At 39.4% G+C, this 17,753-nt stretch overlaps 1 protein-coding gene across 3 annotated transcripts in view; it reads left to right on the forward strand.

Moving 5' to 3' along the window:
• Positions 1-1,147: 1,147 nt before the first annotated feature.
• Positions 1,148-17,753, forward strand: part of UBE2F (ubiquitin conjugating enzyme E2 F (putative)) — a 233,784-nt gene continuing 217,178 nt past the window's right edge. The window contains exons 1-2 of one of the 3 annotated variants that reach the window (XM_063429974.1): positions 1,148-1,315; positions 3,567-3,699. In XM_063429974.1, the coding sequence (XP_063286044.1) occupies positions 3,582-3,699 (118 nt within the window). In that variant the 5' untranslated portion in view covers positions 1,148-1,315; positions 3,567-3,581. The remainder of the gene's footprint in view (positions 1,316-3,566; positions 3,700-17,753) is intronic. The other 2 variants (XM_063429977.1, XM_063429976.1) reach the window with 2 other exon arrangements.

Raw genomic sequence — 17,753 nt, forward strand, 5'->3', positions numbered from 1 at the left:
ATTTATAATAAAGTTAATTTCTTTTTGATAATAGCTCTAGCAGCAGATTACTCACATATTTATTTTTCCAATCCCTATAATTTTAGTTACCTGAGAACTTTAGTTAATTTTAGTTTTTTTTTTTTTTTTTAGCAGAACTTGCATAACCCATAATCAATATTAATATATTTCTTAAGTTGCTTAACCTATACTAATTGGCATACCTTTTTGATATCTAGATAATCAGAATTTGATTGTGATTATTTGTGATAATTAGAAGGATATATCAGTTTACCAATACTTGTTTGAACTCAATGCATAATTCAGATTTATTTCTTGACAGAGCAGCGTTTCATTATGAAATACTTCATACACAAAGTTGAACCCCTCTCCTTTCAGTGGTGTAATGCCAACTTCGGCAGGGTCATTGAGCCATTAACCAGGAACAAGAGTTCTGGGTTACTACTGTTAATGCTGTGCTTGGTGGACATTGATATCAGCATGTACAGTATGCTGGCAACATGAGCCCACCTCCATGCCGCCCATGTCTTTCCTTCAGCCTGCCTCCCCTGACGTCTGTTCCAATTCAGCAAGAAGGGCTGACATCAGTGGAGGAGGATCAGGCCGCTGGGAGAACTTATCCATAACGCTGGTAAGAAGGTACATTTTAGCTTTATTTTATTTTTATTTTACGGTAGTGGCATCCTAGCACAGCAACAGTTACTCTAACCAAAAATAATGTTTATGAACCTTTAACCTTAGACAGGATTATTCACTAAAATGAGAAAGTGAACTCAAAGTGAATATCATATTGAAGGTAAAAATAAAAAAATATCAAAATCAGCTTTGTTTCCAGTTCAGTTAATTTGACCTTAAATTTGAAATTCACTTTAAATTCCTGACAATTCTAACTTTAGTGAGTAACCCAGGGAGTGCCTTAAACCATGTACATGGACTGTCTAACTCACTACATCTCCAATTTCATACTCAGACAACTTTATCGTGTGTTTTCAAGCACTATATTTCTCCAAAAGCGATGTCAGACCGCAGGGACTATTTCTGGAGACAATACCAGCGCACACACTCACTCTCACTCTTTGTCCTGGCGAAACCACTTCCAAGATGGCGTCTCTTCGCTCTCTCTACGTAGGCCAAGTTCTTGCGTGGTGACGTCGGAGCGGTGGAGGATTATGGGAAATAACATGGCGGCCCTGTTAAAGGAGTGAGGAACGGGACGTTATCCCGGAAGCCAGATCCAACCAAGCCGGGTTTACGGGTTTCGTAGACACCAGGAACTAACCCCCCTGGAAAAGGCATCAGTTAAGGGCAGGTGACAGTCAGTGTCTGCCTTGTTTTTTTTTTAAAGAAGTTAAAACATAAAACTCACCTAGAGGGGCACACAGTGTACACTTAATAACATTATATGCTCGGTGCTGTGTATATTAAGCTTTATCTATGGTCATTATGTCATACAGATAACATAGTTTCTGATTTATACAACATTGCACATTTCACTAGGACTGTGTTTAGGAGGATCTGATTATAGCAGTGATGATGGCTAACGTTTCGTATTCAAGCTTTTTTTTATTCTTCAAGAATCCCATACTGCTCATCCTAAAACATAGCTGTCTGCAAGAGCTGGGGTAGCAGGGTTGGCTATCGGGGTGCTCTTTAATATGATTACTATGTCCTTCCCTTTCTCAGCTTTATGATGCTCACTAGCTGTGCACATTTTAACTGGTGTGTCAGACCAATGCTCTTATTCAGGGAAATATTTTGGTGTTTTGTCCAACTATTTCAGCTGTTGTGATGTGCTTGCAGTGTTATTTTAGCTGTGTGTGCTATTTAAATGGACTGTCCAGTGCCAACACAACTTTTATCTGGTTTGTTGTTGCTTCTGCCCTAAATAATTAGCTCTATTTTATCCCAATGCTCAATTTTGTAGATTTTATTTATTTTATTTTTTAAGAAGGAAAAAAAAGTTTTGCTGCATTTACCACATTGACCTCAGTCCTATCTCGCTCGTTTTAAAATAATTTCTATGTTTCCCAAGATGTTCAGCCTAAAGCCTAGCTGTCTTCAAGAGCTGGGGATTGCTATCAGGGTGCTCTTTAAAGGGACACTCCAGGCACCCAGACCACTTCTGCCCATTGTAGTCGTCTGGGTGCCAATTTCAGCTATTGAGCTTGCAGTGTTCTTTAGCTGTGTGTACAATTTTTCAGCTTGGTTCACCATGGCATATTTCTAATCATGCCTAATACTTGCGGACATTAGCTATTTTAGACTTGCAACGCCTTATTGGGCATTGCTATTAGGTCTCTCCTCCCCACGTTTAAATTTAAGAAAGTGTTAAAGCTTACATGTAATCCAGTGTCGGACAAAGCTTCTGGCGCTGATATCAATGTACAGCGCTACGGAATGTGATGGCGCTATATAAATAAAAATATCCCTCCTCTGCCTGATACCTGTGATTGTACCATTTCATAAGCTCAGAGTGCATGCATGTAATTCGAGCCAGAAAATAGAGGGGGAAAAGAGGGTTTTTGGAAGGGGAGGATTTCTAAAAATCTGGTACGTCTGTCACTAGTGTGCAGTGTGCGTTGGCAACTGACATAAAATTATGTACAGAATTGACATTACTTAGCCCATAACAGAGTTCCAGGCTGCCTATTTCATATGTTTCGGGGGTGTAACTAGTAAATGTGAATGTGCAGTATTTCCAGCAGAAACATTGCACATCCAGGCTGCTACCACCATGAACATTTCAAATCTCTGAAGTGGCATGGTGATTGTAGTAACCCTTTAATTTTAGTAGAGTGTCAGCAGTCCATTAGATGAGAAGCTAAAGGTCTAGTGCCAAGATATCAATTTTCATATGGATTTTCCCATCGCAACCACTTTTTTGCTTATATTAATACTAACTAAGCCCTCCATGACCTATTCACTTTTGACGTGCTTTTTTGGCTTATTTCCCAAGATTTAAGATTTTGTGAATCTCTTCACATGTTTTTTTGGGGGAAGGGTGGGAGGAGTTGAGAGATTATAATTATTCACTGTACATTAAAAGTGCATTTGCGTTCCAGAGCAGAATTAAAAATAAATATAAGATAATAGTAATCTAGATAATGCATTTTTTAATTGGGGGTATATCAGGTAACCGCTCGCAAATGTTTTCTGAAAGCCTTTTGTATGCCCTTCCTCCTTTTTCCTTAGCCTAGAGTTTCTGTGGCTGTCCAATTACTAATTCAGTGCAGCTCAATGAGAAGTCTTTGCAAGGCAGGTGCTCTGATCAATTGCTGCCTCTTGAGTTTAGCTCCACTGGGCTAACCAAACCAGGAAGTAAGAAGGATTCTGATTTACAATTTCTATTGAAATCTGCACCAACGTGCTTTAGGGGCCTGGAGTGTAATTTTAACACTCATTTTCATTGACATTTACATTTAAACCAGTAGCTAAGTACAAACTCACACTGTCAACGATCCTGTCAATGATCTTTGCATCATTATATAAATGTAATCTCACACAAAATCTAGGTACGTTATTGCATTCACGGATATAACTATTTTTTTTGTGTGTGTGTGTTACAGGTAGAAAGAAGCGTCATGTTGACGCTAGCGAACAAGTTGAAGCGGGACAGTGGTGTGAGAGGGAGCAGAACATCCAGCTCAGCTCCAGACTCTGTACGCAGAGTGTCTATCCGAGATAGATTACTTGTGAAAGGTGAGAAGTCTTTTAATTTTGAAAATGATTAATGAAAGTAGCATCTCTAGCAAGTTTACTATTGCATGAAGAAGCAAATGATTTAAAGAATGTGTGAAATTTTAAACATCGTCTGGAGAAGATATTTGTATTAAAATTTCGCTCAGCCATTGAAATATCTTCTCTGTAGCTTTTAAAATTCTAATATCCAGAAACTGGAAAACTAAAACAGTCCCAGTATGAAATAAACTAATTTGTGTTTCAATTACGAATAGAACTGGCACTCAATGAATATTCGAACGTTAATGAACAAAACAATGTAGAGATTAAGGATCTGATTAATAAATTAACTTAATTGAAGCCCCTTGTACAAAAAAATCAAACTGCTTATATAGATTAAAGGATAATAACCATCTGAACCAGCCAATTTAATGCGATATATGTCTGATTGGTATGTGTTTTATTATATAGACATCTTGCTCAAATGAATCTAAAGGATCACTATAGGGTCAGGAACACAAACATGTATTCCTGACCCTATAGTGCAAAACAAACCATTTAGGTGGCTTGCCCCCTCTTAGCCCCCCTATAAAAGTTAAAAACTCTCAGTATTTCCAACGCAGCGCGGGTCTGCCAACGCTGGCATCGCCCCCTTTTTGACATAATCAAAATGGACCATTTTTTCCCATAGGGAAAGCATTGCATTGGCTAAAATCGGCGCGGGGCCATATGCCGTTTTGGCCAATTAGGACCGCCTCAAAGAGGAATCAGTGCATCTCTATGTGGAAAATTCAGCGTCTCCATGCAGAGCGTGGGGACGGTGAACGGCAGGGCTGCTTACTGTGCAGCCCTGAGCCAGGAAGCCCCTCCAGTGGCCATCTAAGGAGTGGCCACTTGGTGGTGTCCCTAGGGGCAATGTAAACACTGCCTTTTCTCTGAAAAGGCAGTGCTTACATGAAAATGTCTAAAGGAAGCTATTATACTCTCCAGAACAACTACATTAAGCTGTAGTTGTTCTGGCGACTATAGTGTTTCTTTAACTGTTTTGTTATATGTATAATGTTACATAGTTACACAACTGAAAAGAGACTTGCATCCATTAAGTTCAGCCTTCCTCACATTTGGTTTTTTGCTGTTGTCATATAAAGAAAATAATTTAATAATTTTTTTTAAAAAAAAATCTTCTCTATAGTTTAGCGGCACTTTATCATGTAATAATGCCTATGGGAATATGCACTCTAGGTGTTTCTGGTCCAATGCAAATTAAGCTTTCCAAATGTAAAGCAACCAAATATTCCTTTTGGTACATTTTCTATTGTCTCTGCTGACATTTTGTAGATTTTGTTGTGAAGCTTCTATTTTTTTGCTAATATCACTAAAATATATTCACTAAATTGATGTGATTTGAAAACCAAATTATATTTTTGGAAAAAGTTCTCCAAATCTGCTTGACTATATTAATCTATATTTGACAATTCAGTTTTCTTTTTACTACAATTCTTCACAGAAACACTCTGGAGCCCTCCCAGTTGAATTTTTATAATAGGGTTATTCACGAAAGTGAGAATTCATAGTCAATTTCAAATTTATGGGCAGGGTAGCAGAATGGAAAGAATAGCTGACTAGGAGAAGTTTTCTAGTTCGGCTAATATTTTACTTTAAATGTAAAATGCACCTAGAATTCTCACTTTACTTAATAATGTTTTAGAATGGTGTGTCAACTTACTGTTTTAAAAATGTTCATCAATAGTAGCTCACACCTGCAAACTAACTGCATTAAAATTCTCTTTGTAGGGGAATCTGTTTAGCAAAACTGTACTAAGCAGGGATGTGCTTATTGGCTGAAAGCTTTAGCTGAGCTGTCACAGCCAATAAGTGCTGTCCTGAAACAGCTAGGCCTCGCACAATGAAGACATCTGACTTTTTCTGCGGGTTACTAGATGCAGCGCAGGTGCCCTTAGAGAGCCACGAAACTTGTCATATTGTCAAAAAAACAGTTTGACATATTACAATGAGAGGGGGCCAGGGCACCTCTGGCACCATAACCATTACAGACAGTTATAGTGGTTATGATGCTTGGACTTTTCCTTAAAGTGAATGTACTCATTATATCAGAGTCTGATCTCGTTGAACAGTTACATTGTACATCTAAAGGCACATACTGCATGGATAACAAGTAGAAAACATTTAGTATTCCAATAACATCGTAAATAAAAATGTAAACTTTTTACTGTGCTAGCCAAATTCCTTGCAATGAAGAATGATTTCGCTATATGATTTTAGAATGACTTAGTCTTGTACTATTAGAGAATCCATGCAAAGTCATGTTATTCAGAATAAAATCAATCTTCAGCATCTGTTGTGAAATAACAAAGGGGGCACGCTCCCATTTATTTTCCTTTGCAATTAAAAATGTGTCTAAAGGTCCACTAAACTTTGTATAGAATAGGTTAAAAGCAATTACCATTGCTCCAGCACCAGGACAGTCTCCTCACTACAGTGGGACACACACCATGCACTGCAGTCACAATAATGCTACTCACAGAAAAACATTGAAACTAATTATTCCCTGTGAGCCACACTCACTTCTGCTTTAAACTACAGCAAGACGGGGAAACCTGCTGCTGTAAACCTTTAGGACACATTTGCCTTCAGACATAATTTTTGCGCAGATTTGATATTTGGCAATTCATAAGAGTTCCTGGCTGCCTAAGTCACATGTACCGAGGTTTAACTAGCCACTGACACAAGTTACTATATCTCTGAATGTGCATCTTTTCAAGCAGAAACATTGCACATCCAGACACCATCACTTCAAACCACTGACGTGATCATGGTAGTTGTAATAATGTTTAAATAAGTTTAATTTTCTCTTGAAATCTGCACTTTTATAAAATAAGTCTGCAGGCATAGGCAATTAACACTTCCAGCAACTTAAATGGTTACTATACCCTTTTAAGGGGGAACTCTTTATGTGTAATATACCCTATTCGGCGCTATGGAGATAGTCCCCCTCCCCTCGAATTGCTGTAAAAAAATAAAAAGTAAATTTTACTCTCCTTAAATCCAGCGATGGGAGAAGCTCCCGAGTTCCGTGTCCTCCTCCCCCAACGCCAAACCTTGCGTGGTCATAGAGAAACTGTGATTGGACAGTTTTGTCAACTCAAAGTGCATTCGCGCGTGCTCCAGACCCGCAAGGGAAGGAGGAATGGTTTTGGAAATGCTAAAAATAACTATGCATTGGAGAGAGGCGAGAGGGAGATTACAGTATGTTGGAGGGAGGGGAAGCCATCTTTACCTTGTAGGTGCTAAGCCTGCAAGGAAGCAGATTATCATGTCTGTCACCTGCTCACTATGTGTGATGATAACAGACACAAAATATGCACAGAATTGACATTAGCAGTCCAAAACAAAGCAAATGTCGTGTGCTTGGGATGCAACTAACCCCAGCACATAGTTTAAAAAAAATCTTCAGTGTATCACCATGACCGCTTAAAATCATTGAAGTGATTATGGAGTAAACCTTTATTGCAGCTCTCTCAACCTTCCGAAAATATGATTTTTTTAATAAAAATAATTTTTTTTTATAATTTAGTATTCCATATATCCCAACTGAAAACATGCATGTATTTTTCTTCTGCATTTTTTCTTGGGGTTAAATGAAAAACCGCTTGCGAAAACTGCAGGCCGGCAGTTACCATTAAGAAGCCTCTTTGCTAAAGCCACATGTGAACGTGATTGTGTCTTTCCTATGCTTTTTAATGAGCTATAGTAAAGCTTTTTGAGAAGGAGGGATGGCAAGCGCTGGCTAGCTGCTTCTGTTAACTCTGTGGAGGAAGAAAACCTCTGGCAGTTTGATTGCCAACTAGGAGGTGCCTCTGCCCTCGATTAAAGTTCAGAATTATTTTTAAATCCGCACTTTTATGAACCATCATGACAGAGTTTATCATGTGAAAGAGAGAGGCTGTTGTCCCTTCAATAGTTGATGATGATTAGCTGGAGTGAGCACTACCCTCCTTCCAAGGTGTTGTCATAAAAATTTACTTTTGCTTCCTTCGATTGCTAGAATAACAAACATTTTAACATATTTCTCCGTTGCAGCAAATCTTTTGTATCTGATCCTCCTCCAGTGGCACACAGGCAAACCAGTAACTGGCTGATATCTCCCAGCCAATTGCAGTTTGTGACATCACACATGCTTAGTAATGATATATTCTACTAAATAAAGGCTGATCACACACATATACTCCATCAAACTGACTTCCTTATGTTAAATGTGACAGTGCATTATAGGAGTTGTCATTTTGCAAAGGCTGCTTTACATGGTTTACAATGATTTACCCTGGTCCTTAAAGTAACACTGTAGTGTCGGGAATACAAACATTATATAACATGTTTAAGCTCACCTTTTCCCCATGCAGCACAGGTCTCAACGCAGCTGGCTCCACATCCATGGCTGAGATCATAAAGTATGCTTTCTCATAGGAATGCATTAAGAAGCTAAACTGTGAGGCAAAACTCCACACTGCGCCGATCAGCATCTACTCAGAGAGATGCATTGAATTAATTAATTCAAGGAACAAAAAAGTGAAAACAAATGGTTGAGCCACTTGGTAAATAGCAATAGAGACAGATTACTAGAGATTTATAGAAGGGAATGGGGGTTACCCCTGATTGATTAATTCAAAAGACAGAGAAAAACAAAAGGAAAATAAATCTTTACATACTTACACTTAGGAAAACCTATCTGGTTTCATTATATGTTTTTAGAAATTTTTTTTTTTTGCTAAATACGTTATACCTGTTTAACTACTGTAGCGGAGCTGCAATAGTAAAATCCACGATCTCCGCTGGTACAATAGGTAACCCACAGTCAAACGCTGAAAAGTAAGGCAATATCCCAAATCCCCCAGTAACCAGACGAAACACAGTTCTGGGAGTCAACTGAGGTCTTTATTCACAGCTTCCAGTATTTATGCAAGTCCCCATGCAAGGGGTTTCCTTACTGACATAGCAGGGGTAATACAGTAGGGGACTACATGGGGGACTTAACATTTGGAGCATTTCTCCCATCAGGCACTGCTGCACGAGAGGGACACTCCCACTGAAATACACCGTTAAGTGGATTATCCCTGCTACGTGCAGCAGAACCGGCAATTCACATGAAAATCTATAACTTCAATAATATTCACTTTATTTGCACGAACGGACGTTCGGTAGATAGCTGGGGTCTGAGTACACATTTCGTGAGAGTATCGCTCAGATCCCAGCTAAAACGACCGAACGCCGCACGAAATACACTTTATTACGAAAATCGTCTGAAAGTACCGAACACCGATGGGGAACCACAATAAGGGAAGACCGGAACTCCCGAACGGCCTGGAAGTACAGCGGTGTTCGTGCCGTCGAGTAGCCGTTTTCAGTTCCAGGCACTCGACGACAAAACACCGCTGGGGAGACAAAGGATCCAAGATGGCCGACAGCTGCGTGGTCGGTAGTCGAACGACGGCGACCCAGGAAAGCACTTAACTACCGATTGCTACAATGTTGCAATCTGTTAATTGGTGCCACACGACCCTCAGTGTGTGGGCTTGGGTTCGGTACTTATTTTGTTTCACGAACAGCCGGTAAAGTTGCTGTTCGTGAAACAACCATGTAAATGCTAGTGGCTTTCGGGTGCTAGCATACGAATACTATAGGGATACAGGTAATCATACAGTTCAATACAGAAAGCAAATTACATTTAAACACAATATGGCAGCAGTGCTTAGGACAACCTTTAAAGACACAGTTCTATAGTCTGAAGTGGCTAGGTTTGCCACAACTACTATATTAAAAGTTAGGTCTTAATAAGAATGTGCTTGCTCTACCATAGACAGATTATTAATATGAGATTGAATCAATTCATCTTTATGGAGAACGTTCATACTGAGGTGTGACACAGGAAGCACCTCTAGCCATTATCTGAGTGATTGCCCCTAGAGTTGTTCCTAGGCAGCAATGTACACACTAGTATTTACATTCAAAAAGCCTGCTGGGACTGCTATACTCACCAGAACCAATAAAACAGTGTAAATCAGGGCACACCTGGTGGTTTCTTCAGTAGGCAGCTTTATAATAATGTGCAGAACAAAAACAACCTTTGTCAAGTCCAAGGAGCTAAAACATTGTTTTTGTTCTGCACTTTATAATAAAGCTACCTACTGAAGAAATCACAAGGTGTGCCCTGTTCTATTGAATCTTTCCTGGGTTTGTGGCCCTGTCTGTCTAGAGCAACCTGATGGGAGTACTTCCTGGATAGTTTATGTATATCCTCTCTGCCTTTGCTATACTCGCCAGAACAACTACATTAAGCTGTAGTTGTTATGGTGACTAGTGTCCCTTTATAGGAGATTTAGTGTATAGATCATGCCCCTGCAGTCTTACTGCTCAATTATCTGCTCCATGAAATCCCATTTTTTTTTTAAATTATGCAGCTCTAACTACACATAACTTTCTTGATTAACCATACAAAAATGCATTTAAAACATTAAAACAGTGGCAGATAAATAGCAGCGAAAAATGTTTATGAAATAAAGTGCAATCACTATATGGGTGGGCCGGGGGGGGCGATAGAGAGAGAGAGACCCATACGCTAAGCGAATTGGACTGGTTTCGTGTGAAATGTGTCCATCAAGAGTGGTGTGTGGTATGTGTGTGTCTCTCTCTCTCTCTCAACCACTCCTCTCCTGATGTGTATTTGATCGTATGTGCATGTAAATATCTGTGACTTTTATTTTATTTTTTATATGGAGATTGTAGAAGCCACAGCCAGGGAAGGTGTGGCTGGAGCTGCATAATCAAAGTGATTTAATTCCTAAATACTGCAGCAGGATCTGTAAAACAAAATCAGTTTATTAAGCTAAAGTTTTTTTGGTGTTTAGATTGTCCCTTCAACTGAACAAAATACATTTTGGAAACAATTCAGAATGAAGGTGACACATATAACGTTTACCCAGTTAAGATAACTGACCATGGATGGCAGGCAGTATATTTAGAAAACATTTTCAGTTTCTTCTCGGAGCACACGCATGAGTTAGTAAAACATTCAAAGTCTACAAATACCACTATTTCTTCAAGCCAAGAGTTGAATTATTCAAGTTACGTAGAGATCTAACCCAATATCATTTGCTTAATGAACTAACCTTGTTCACAAGTATCCACTCAACAGCTCATTTTCCTGTCTGCTCGTGCCTCTCAGCTCTGTCAGCCCCTGCATTGGCTTCCAATTAGACATAGGGCTAAATTTAAAATTCTGGTACTTGCTTACAAGTCCTTACATAATGCTGCTCCAACCTACCTATCCTCCCTAATACACAAGTAGGTTCCATCGAGGCCCATGCACTCTGCCAAAGACCTACATCTATCCTCTGTCCGTACCCCCACATCTGATGCTCACCTCCAAGACTTCTCCAGGGCTGCACCTCTTCTGTGCAACGTCCTTCCCTTCTCTGTAAGACTTTCACCCAGTCTCCACTCCTTCAAAAAATCATTGAAAACTCACTTCTTCAAGACAGCATATCAAACTGTTAGCAGGTTTTTATCCCTCACCCCCCATCACTCCTCTCCTGCAACTGTTAAAAATGACCTACTAAGCCCTCAGTGAATACTTTTCTAACATCTTACTTCATACCCCTATGTTTTTTGTAATTTTTGTTAACCCTAAAGTGTCATTTGTTTCCATGGCAACACCTTAGGGACAGGGACATGGTAGATATACTTACTCTTACTTCCAAGCAGATGCAGCATTCTGGTCCGATGTCCTTATAGCAGGAACAGTCTTTCGTTATATTGTATGTATCTATTGAAATGTTGCTCACACATACCCATTGCATCTTTGACTGAATGTCCCTTAGTAAGTATTTTTCAAATAATATGATGCTGCTTGTGACTTATTTGTACATATGTATGTGGGTGACTGCCGAATTCCCAATGAGAAGGGAGTGAATATGTGCTCACCCTGTCTACCATAGTAAGCTGTTGAATGTTAGAGATCTAAACTAGTTTTTTTTTTTTTTTTTTTTATCTATTTATTTTCTGCAGAATTGGACCTAGGTCACGTTGTAGTTTTATTACCAATTGTTCTTGGAATAGAATTGAGGGCAGGTCATGCCAATACTTATGTATCTGTGGCATTTGGGTTTAATCTTGTGAACGTTCAGGAACTATCAATATATGTACATTAGGCTTGTGAAATTACATACATACCTGAAGATTACTTTCTGCTTGTTGTGTAGTCATGATGTATTGTAGACTTCGAAGGATTGTTCAGATGCATGTCTACATACCTCAGGTGCTACACTTATTACACTAATGACTTAGAAGTGTACAATTTAACCATAATATACACATTTGAAAAATTGTATTAGTTTACAGATTTAGCTAGAATTATAAATAGATAAAAGGTTATTACTAAGGAAGTACTTATTTTATAAAGGCACTTAAATGTCTTTATTAAGCATGATTTTATTCTTCCACAGTTGCTTTTGGAAACATGTTGCAACATTCCTATTCAGTTTGGTTATAACCAAGAAGCATGTTTGTGTGCAGATGTACCGGGTATGGAAAAATAATCACTGCTCAGGGGCAGACAAGGCATGTGGGCAGATTAGTCATTGACCGAGGGCCCTATGCGTTTGGTGGCCTGCCTGTGATTGAACTGTCTAAAACCAATTGATCTGCTATAATTCAAAATAGAAAGGGATCCAGAATCAAGGTTCTATAAGTAAATCATAGGAGTAAAAAGCTGCCACTCAAACAGGCACACCCCAAAAAAAGCCTATAAACAAGAAATGAGAAAGGAAGGGGAGGGTGTAAATCTCCCCTAGTGAGGGCGCTAATCACTACTGACAAATGAACAAATATTTATTAAAAATCCAAAAAATTATTATACATTAAAATAAAAGACAATACAGAAACAGTACAATTATGAGACCAGGGGAAAAACCCGGCACCAACCACTAGCTCACAAATGCAGAGATGTAACAAACAGCTCTAAGTCGCGACTCATAGGGCTGAAAATACTTGCGGCTCTTAGTGCAATAGTGGTGGTGAAGTGAAAGGTCTCTGGACTGCTGTCTTAGAATTCTTCAATCTATATTTAGGCACAAGTGTGATGAGCTTTCGGACACTTTTAACTTATGTAGTGTTATTTAGTGTCCGTACTCGGTGCCAATAAAGTTTTGTGCGATTTGTACTGACCGCGCATGCGCGCTGATGACTTCCTGATAGCTACTGGTCCTTGGGGGCACCCGTAGCTGAACGGAACTTTATGTCGGTGTGCGCATGCGCAATGGCGGTTTTTAGCGCGAAGATCGAAGAATTTGAAGATATAAAAAGAGAAGAAGTTGGAGAAGAAACAACAGCATCTACAGCTCCTAGGAAGTCCCGAAAAACGCGGGACGAAACGCGTTGAGACCGAGATTTCTAAGACAGCAGTCCAGAGACCTTTCACTTCACCACCACTATTGCACTAAGAGCCGCAAGTATTTTCAGCCCTATGAGTCGCGACTTAGAGCTGTTTGTTACATCTCTACATTTGTGAGCTAGTGGTTGGTGCCGGGTTTTTCCCCTGGTCTCATAATTGTACTGTTTCTGTATTGTCTTTTATTTTAATGTATAATACATTTTTGGATCTGCTTTAATTAACAATTGGTCTGGCTGGACGGCCCATTTAAAAAAATGCAAAGGCTGTGTTCAAAAGAGCCAAAGTAATTTGAGAACTTAGTCATACCCATGATCAGCTGAAGAGACTTGCTAGAGTTTTCCTTTTTTTTCTGCAGTTCAGTATCCACTTCTATTCCTGACTAATCGGAGATACTCATGATAGGCTTTCGTTGCCTGCTGCTGCATCAGCAAAGAATTGTCGTTGCTGACAGGAATATGTCTTACAGCACCAGTAGTTAAATGAATACCCCAAGGTTAAAAATAAATAATGTATTTTTAACCCTGGTGTGTGCTTTCTCTCTTTTTTTTTTTTTTTTTTATCTTTAGATTATGGGCTGCTTATTGAGGGGAAAACCTTCCCCCCATAAACACAGTTTTTGCTCGCTTTATGGTTTTAGTAAAAATATAATCATTGTCGTTTCTCTGATTTAACCAAACTCACTCCAAAACTACAGGACTTTTTATGGTCGTCCTAATGGCTTTAAAGCCCATTGATTTTAGGATGCCATGGAATGTCCTAATATTGTGAACATTGTCACACACTATAAAACACTCTAATTCATGGAAGTAACTGTGCGTGTTTAGATATTAATATAGGACTGTTAAGATACAAGTCCAATTTCTTAGTGTGCAGGAATGAACTACGTATATAAATGTCTGCATGTTCAATTTGTAAATGTAGCAATATTTTAATTTGTTTGCAATCCAAGTGATGCATGCATAAATACTTTTCACCGTAAATTATCCCCTTTCTATGTGTGCATAAAAATGGCTTTATTTTTTTACTCCAAAGTCAAGTTCATATAAACACAAATAGAGGCAGAGATATTATGAAAAACAGGGAAATGGCGACTCCTAGAGAGAATGAGGTAGAAAATGAGAATGATGGACAATACATGACAGGAGGAGAGAGAACGAAAGGTTGAAAGTGACTCAGATGGTGTAGCATGAACGATGAGATCTGGCTGACAATGAAATTAGAAAAGAAAGTAATACTGCTGCTTGGAGAGAGGTTGTTGCTTAGAGAAGCAATTAAAAAGAAAAGGGTGCAAAACTTGTAGCGTAAACACTTTGTACTTTAATAATGTTCTACACATGGCAATTTATTTTTGTTGTGAAATAACCCCTATCAGCAGATATAAAACAATGTACTGGTCCGATGAGACCTGGCCTCCCAATGTGAAATAGTCCAATACATTATTATTGATGTTCAAGTAAATATAAACCGTTTGCACAATCTCCTCAGGGTTGTTGTTTAGCAGTTTTCCCAATGGTGAAAAAAAAATGTTTTTGCAGAAATTAAGGTTTAGCTTTCTTTTTCCAAAGAGAGAAAGTCTAAACTAACCTTCACTGCACAGGATTGTTTAGTTTATTCCAATGGGGAAGCAAAGTAATCTGTATTCATTTGTGTGAGGGTAGAACTGAGGGTGTCATATTTTGTTTTCCAATCCTTCTTGCATTCAGAAATCATGAAATAATGTTACCTCTCATCAGTGCCACACCCATAAGCAGCAGGTGGGGGCTCTAAGTGACAAAAGGGGGGGAGGGACACACCAATGAGCAGTGGGTGATGGCCTTAAGTAACAAAGGTGGTTGGGGAGGTTGACCTATAAAGAACAGATTCTGAGAGAGGAAGAGAAGAGGAATCAATAGGAGAAAGGTAAGTTTGGCATGACCGCTGCGAGGCTTATTTTCCTGTCCTCCCATGCCTCCTCACTCTCAGTCCCTACTTTGGCTTCCAGTTAGATATAGGGCTTGGTTTAAGATTCTGGTGCTTGCTTACAAGTCCCTACCTAATGCTGCTCCAACCTACCTATCCTCCCTCATACACAAGTATGTCCCGTTGAGGCCCCTGCACTCTGCCGAAGACCTACGACCTATCCTCTGTCCATACTCCCACCTCTACTTGCCTTCAAGACTTCTACAGGGCTGCACCTTTTTCTCTGGAACTCCCTTCTCCGTTAGACTTTCACCCAGTCTCTACTCCTTCAAAAAATCTTTGAAAACTCACTTCTTCAGGAAAGTGTACCAATTAAATTCCTGACATCTCCTGCAACTGTCAAAAGAACCTACTAAGCCCTCAGTGAATACATAACCCTCTAGCAACCTACTTTGTTACCCCTACTTATACTCTACCCCACTCCCTCTAGAATGTAAGTTTATTGAGCAGGGCTCTCAACACCTCTGTTCCTGTGCGTCCACTTGTCTAGTTACAATTACGAGTCTGTTAGTCCACCCATTGTACAGTGCTACAGAATTTGCTGGTGCTATATACATAATAACATACGATATTCGGTATTTTCGGCAATATTGGTATCGGCCAATAGAGATCCCGATATTTCCGATAATACATGCCTGGGTGGGGCCCAGCAAGCTTTTACTTACCTTCCTAGCAGCTCTCTTCAGCTCCCCTGTGTAAATCTCGCGAGTCCTGCGGCTACAGAGCGTTGCCACGGGTTACCATGGCAATGCTCCGCGCGGCACGCAGACTGCGAGATTTACACAGAGGAGCTGCTGGGAAGGTAAGTAACAGCTTGCTGCTGGCCCGCCCACTGCTCAGTACATGCCACTGGACCACCAGGGATTGACATATCCCCTCTCCCTGGCCAGGTAACAAGCAGGGAGGGGGGGACAAAAAATAAAAAATAAACATATAAATATTAAAAATAAAATTAAAATAAAACATGCCCCTCTCCCCCCATTTTACACAAATAACATCCCTTCAGAAACACACACACACACACACACACTCTGCATAATATATATATATACACACACACTCTGCATAATATATATATATATACACACACTCTGCATAATATATATATACACACACACACTGCATAATACACACACACACTCTGCATTCATTATATACACAGACTCTGCATTCATTATATACACACACTCTGCATTCATTATATACACACACTCTGCATTCATTATATACAGACTACGCAAACACACTGCATTCACTTTACGCACACCACACACTACATTCAGTATACACACACTACACAAACACACACACTCTGCATTCACTATATATACACACTACACAAATACACACTGCATCCACCAAACACACACAGCTCCCCTGTCTAAACACACTGCATCCACTACATGTGGCATGTATATTTTGTGCATTTACCTTTAGAAAAAGTGTTTTTTTTTCAAAATGGTAAATGTACAGAATATCTGCAAGTTATCAACCTGAAAGTTCACAGATTATCGGTATCTGCTCTAAAAAAATAAATATTTGTTGATCCCTAAAATATATCTACAGGATATTGCTACATACAGGATTGTATGAATAAGTGTTTCCAAAGCACCTTGATAGCTTCAAAAAACATACAACTTGTAATGAAATGTGAGTCACACCATATGCAGTGTAAATTCTGATATTCGATGCACGTATCTACAGCCAACCACAATTTGATCACGGACAACACAGAGGGGGCCGGCGTGCAGGAGAAAAGAGCGATGGTTCAACAGTCATTGGACCACCCACAGAGGCTGCAGGCCCTTGTTTGTTCTCCTCCCCCCTCCCCCCACTCCACCCCTTCTGTGTGTTCTCCTCACCTCCCCTGTAGCGTGGCCAAGCTCTTCTCCGGTCCGCGGTACAAGAGTTTGTTTCCTGTACCCGGCAGGACTGATAGGAAGTGCACACCTTGCTGATCGTAAAGTTTGGGTTTTCCACCATATCAGAAGAAATTCCATTACTGGCAACTACTGTTTTTTTATTGAGCAAGACACGTTTGTCTTTACCCGTTTTGCTTTGTATAATGTCCTGACATGCAAATTGCTCTCATTTTTGCTGAGCTTCTCTTGTCATTGCTGACGTGGTCAAAAGGAATACACCACTCTGGAATTAAACTTTAGCTTGTTGAAAAGCTTTGTGTGCGAAGAGTGCAGAGTTTTATTTTGGAAAAAGTGTGTTATTTTTCAGTAGAAAATGCTTGCACAAAATCGTGGTCTGCCCATGATTCAGTACTTGTAAGTGTGTGTGTGTTCGTTCCAGTTCCCTTGACCCTCACCTGTTAGGTTAAAATAATTATAAGATGCCCTGGTGCAGTACCGCATTGTATGAATAGTTAAAAAAAAAAAAAAAAAAAAACGAGGGTGCGCTCCACAGGATTTGTATAATACTGTATTACTTATATACATTTAAAATTACAAATAACACTTGTTCAATACTGTGTATATGTTTTTTTGAATTTATTAAAATAAGAGTCCCAATCAAGGTTTCAACCCCGATAGGGTCTTTCTCAGGATCCTAAAAAAAGACCATATCTAGGTGGAAATGTTGATCAGAACCCTGTATATGTTTTCTTGAATTTATTAAAAATAACACAGTATTGAACAAATCC

This window comes from Pelobates fuscus, chromosome 8, assembly GCF_036172605.1.
Source record: "Pelobates fuscus isolate aPelFus1 chromosome 8, aPelFus1.pri, whole genome shotgun sequence".
In the NCBI taxonomy this organism is placed as follows: Eukaryota; Metazoa; Chordata; class Amphibia; order Anura; family Pelobatidae; genus Pelobates; species Pelobates fuscus.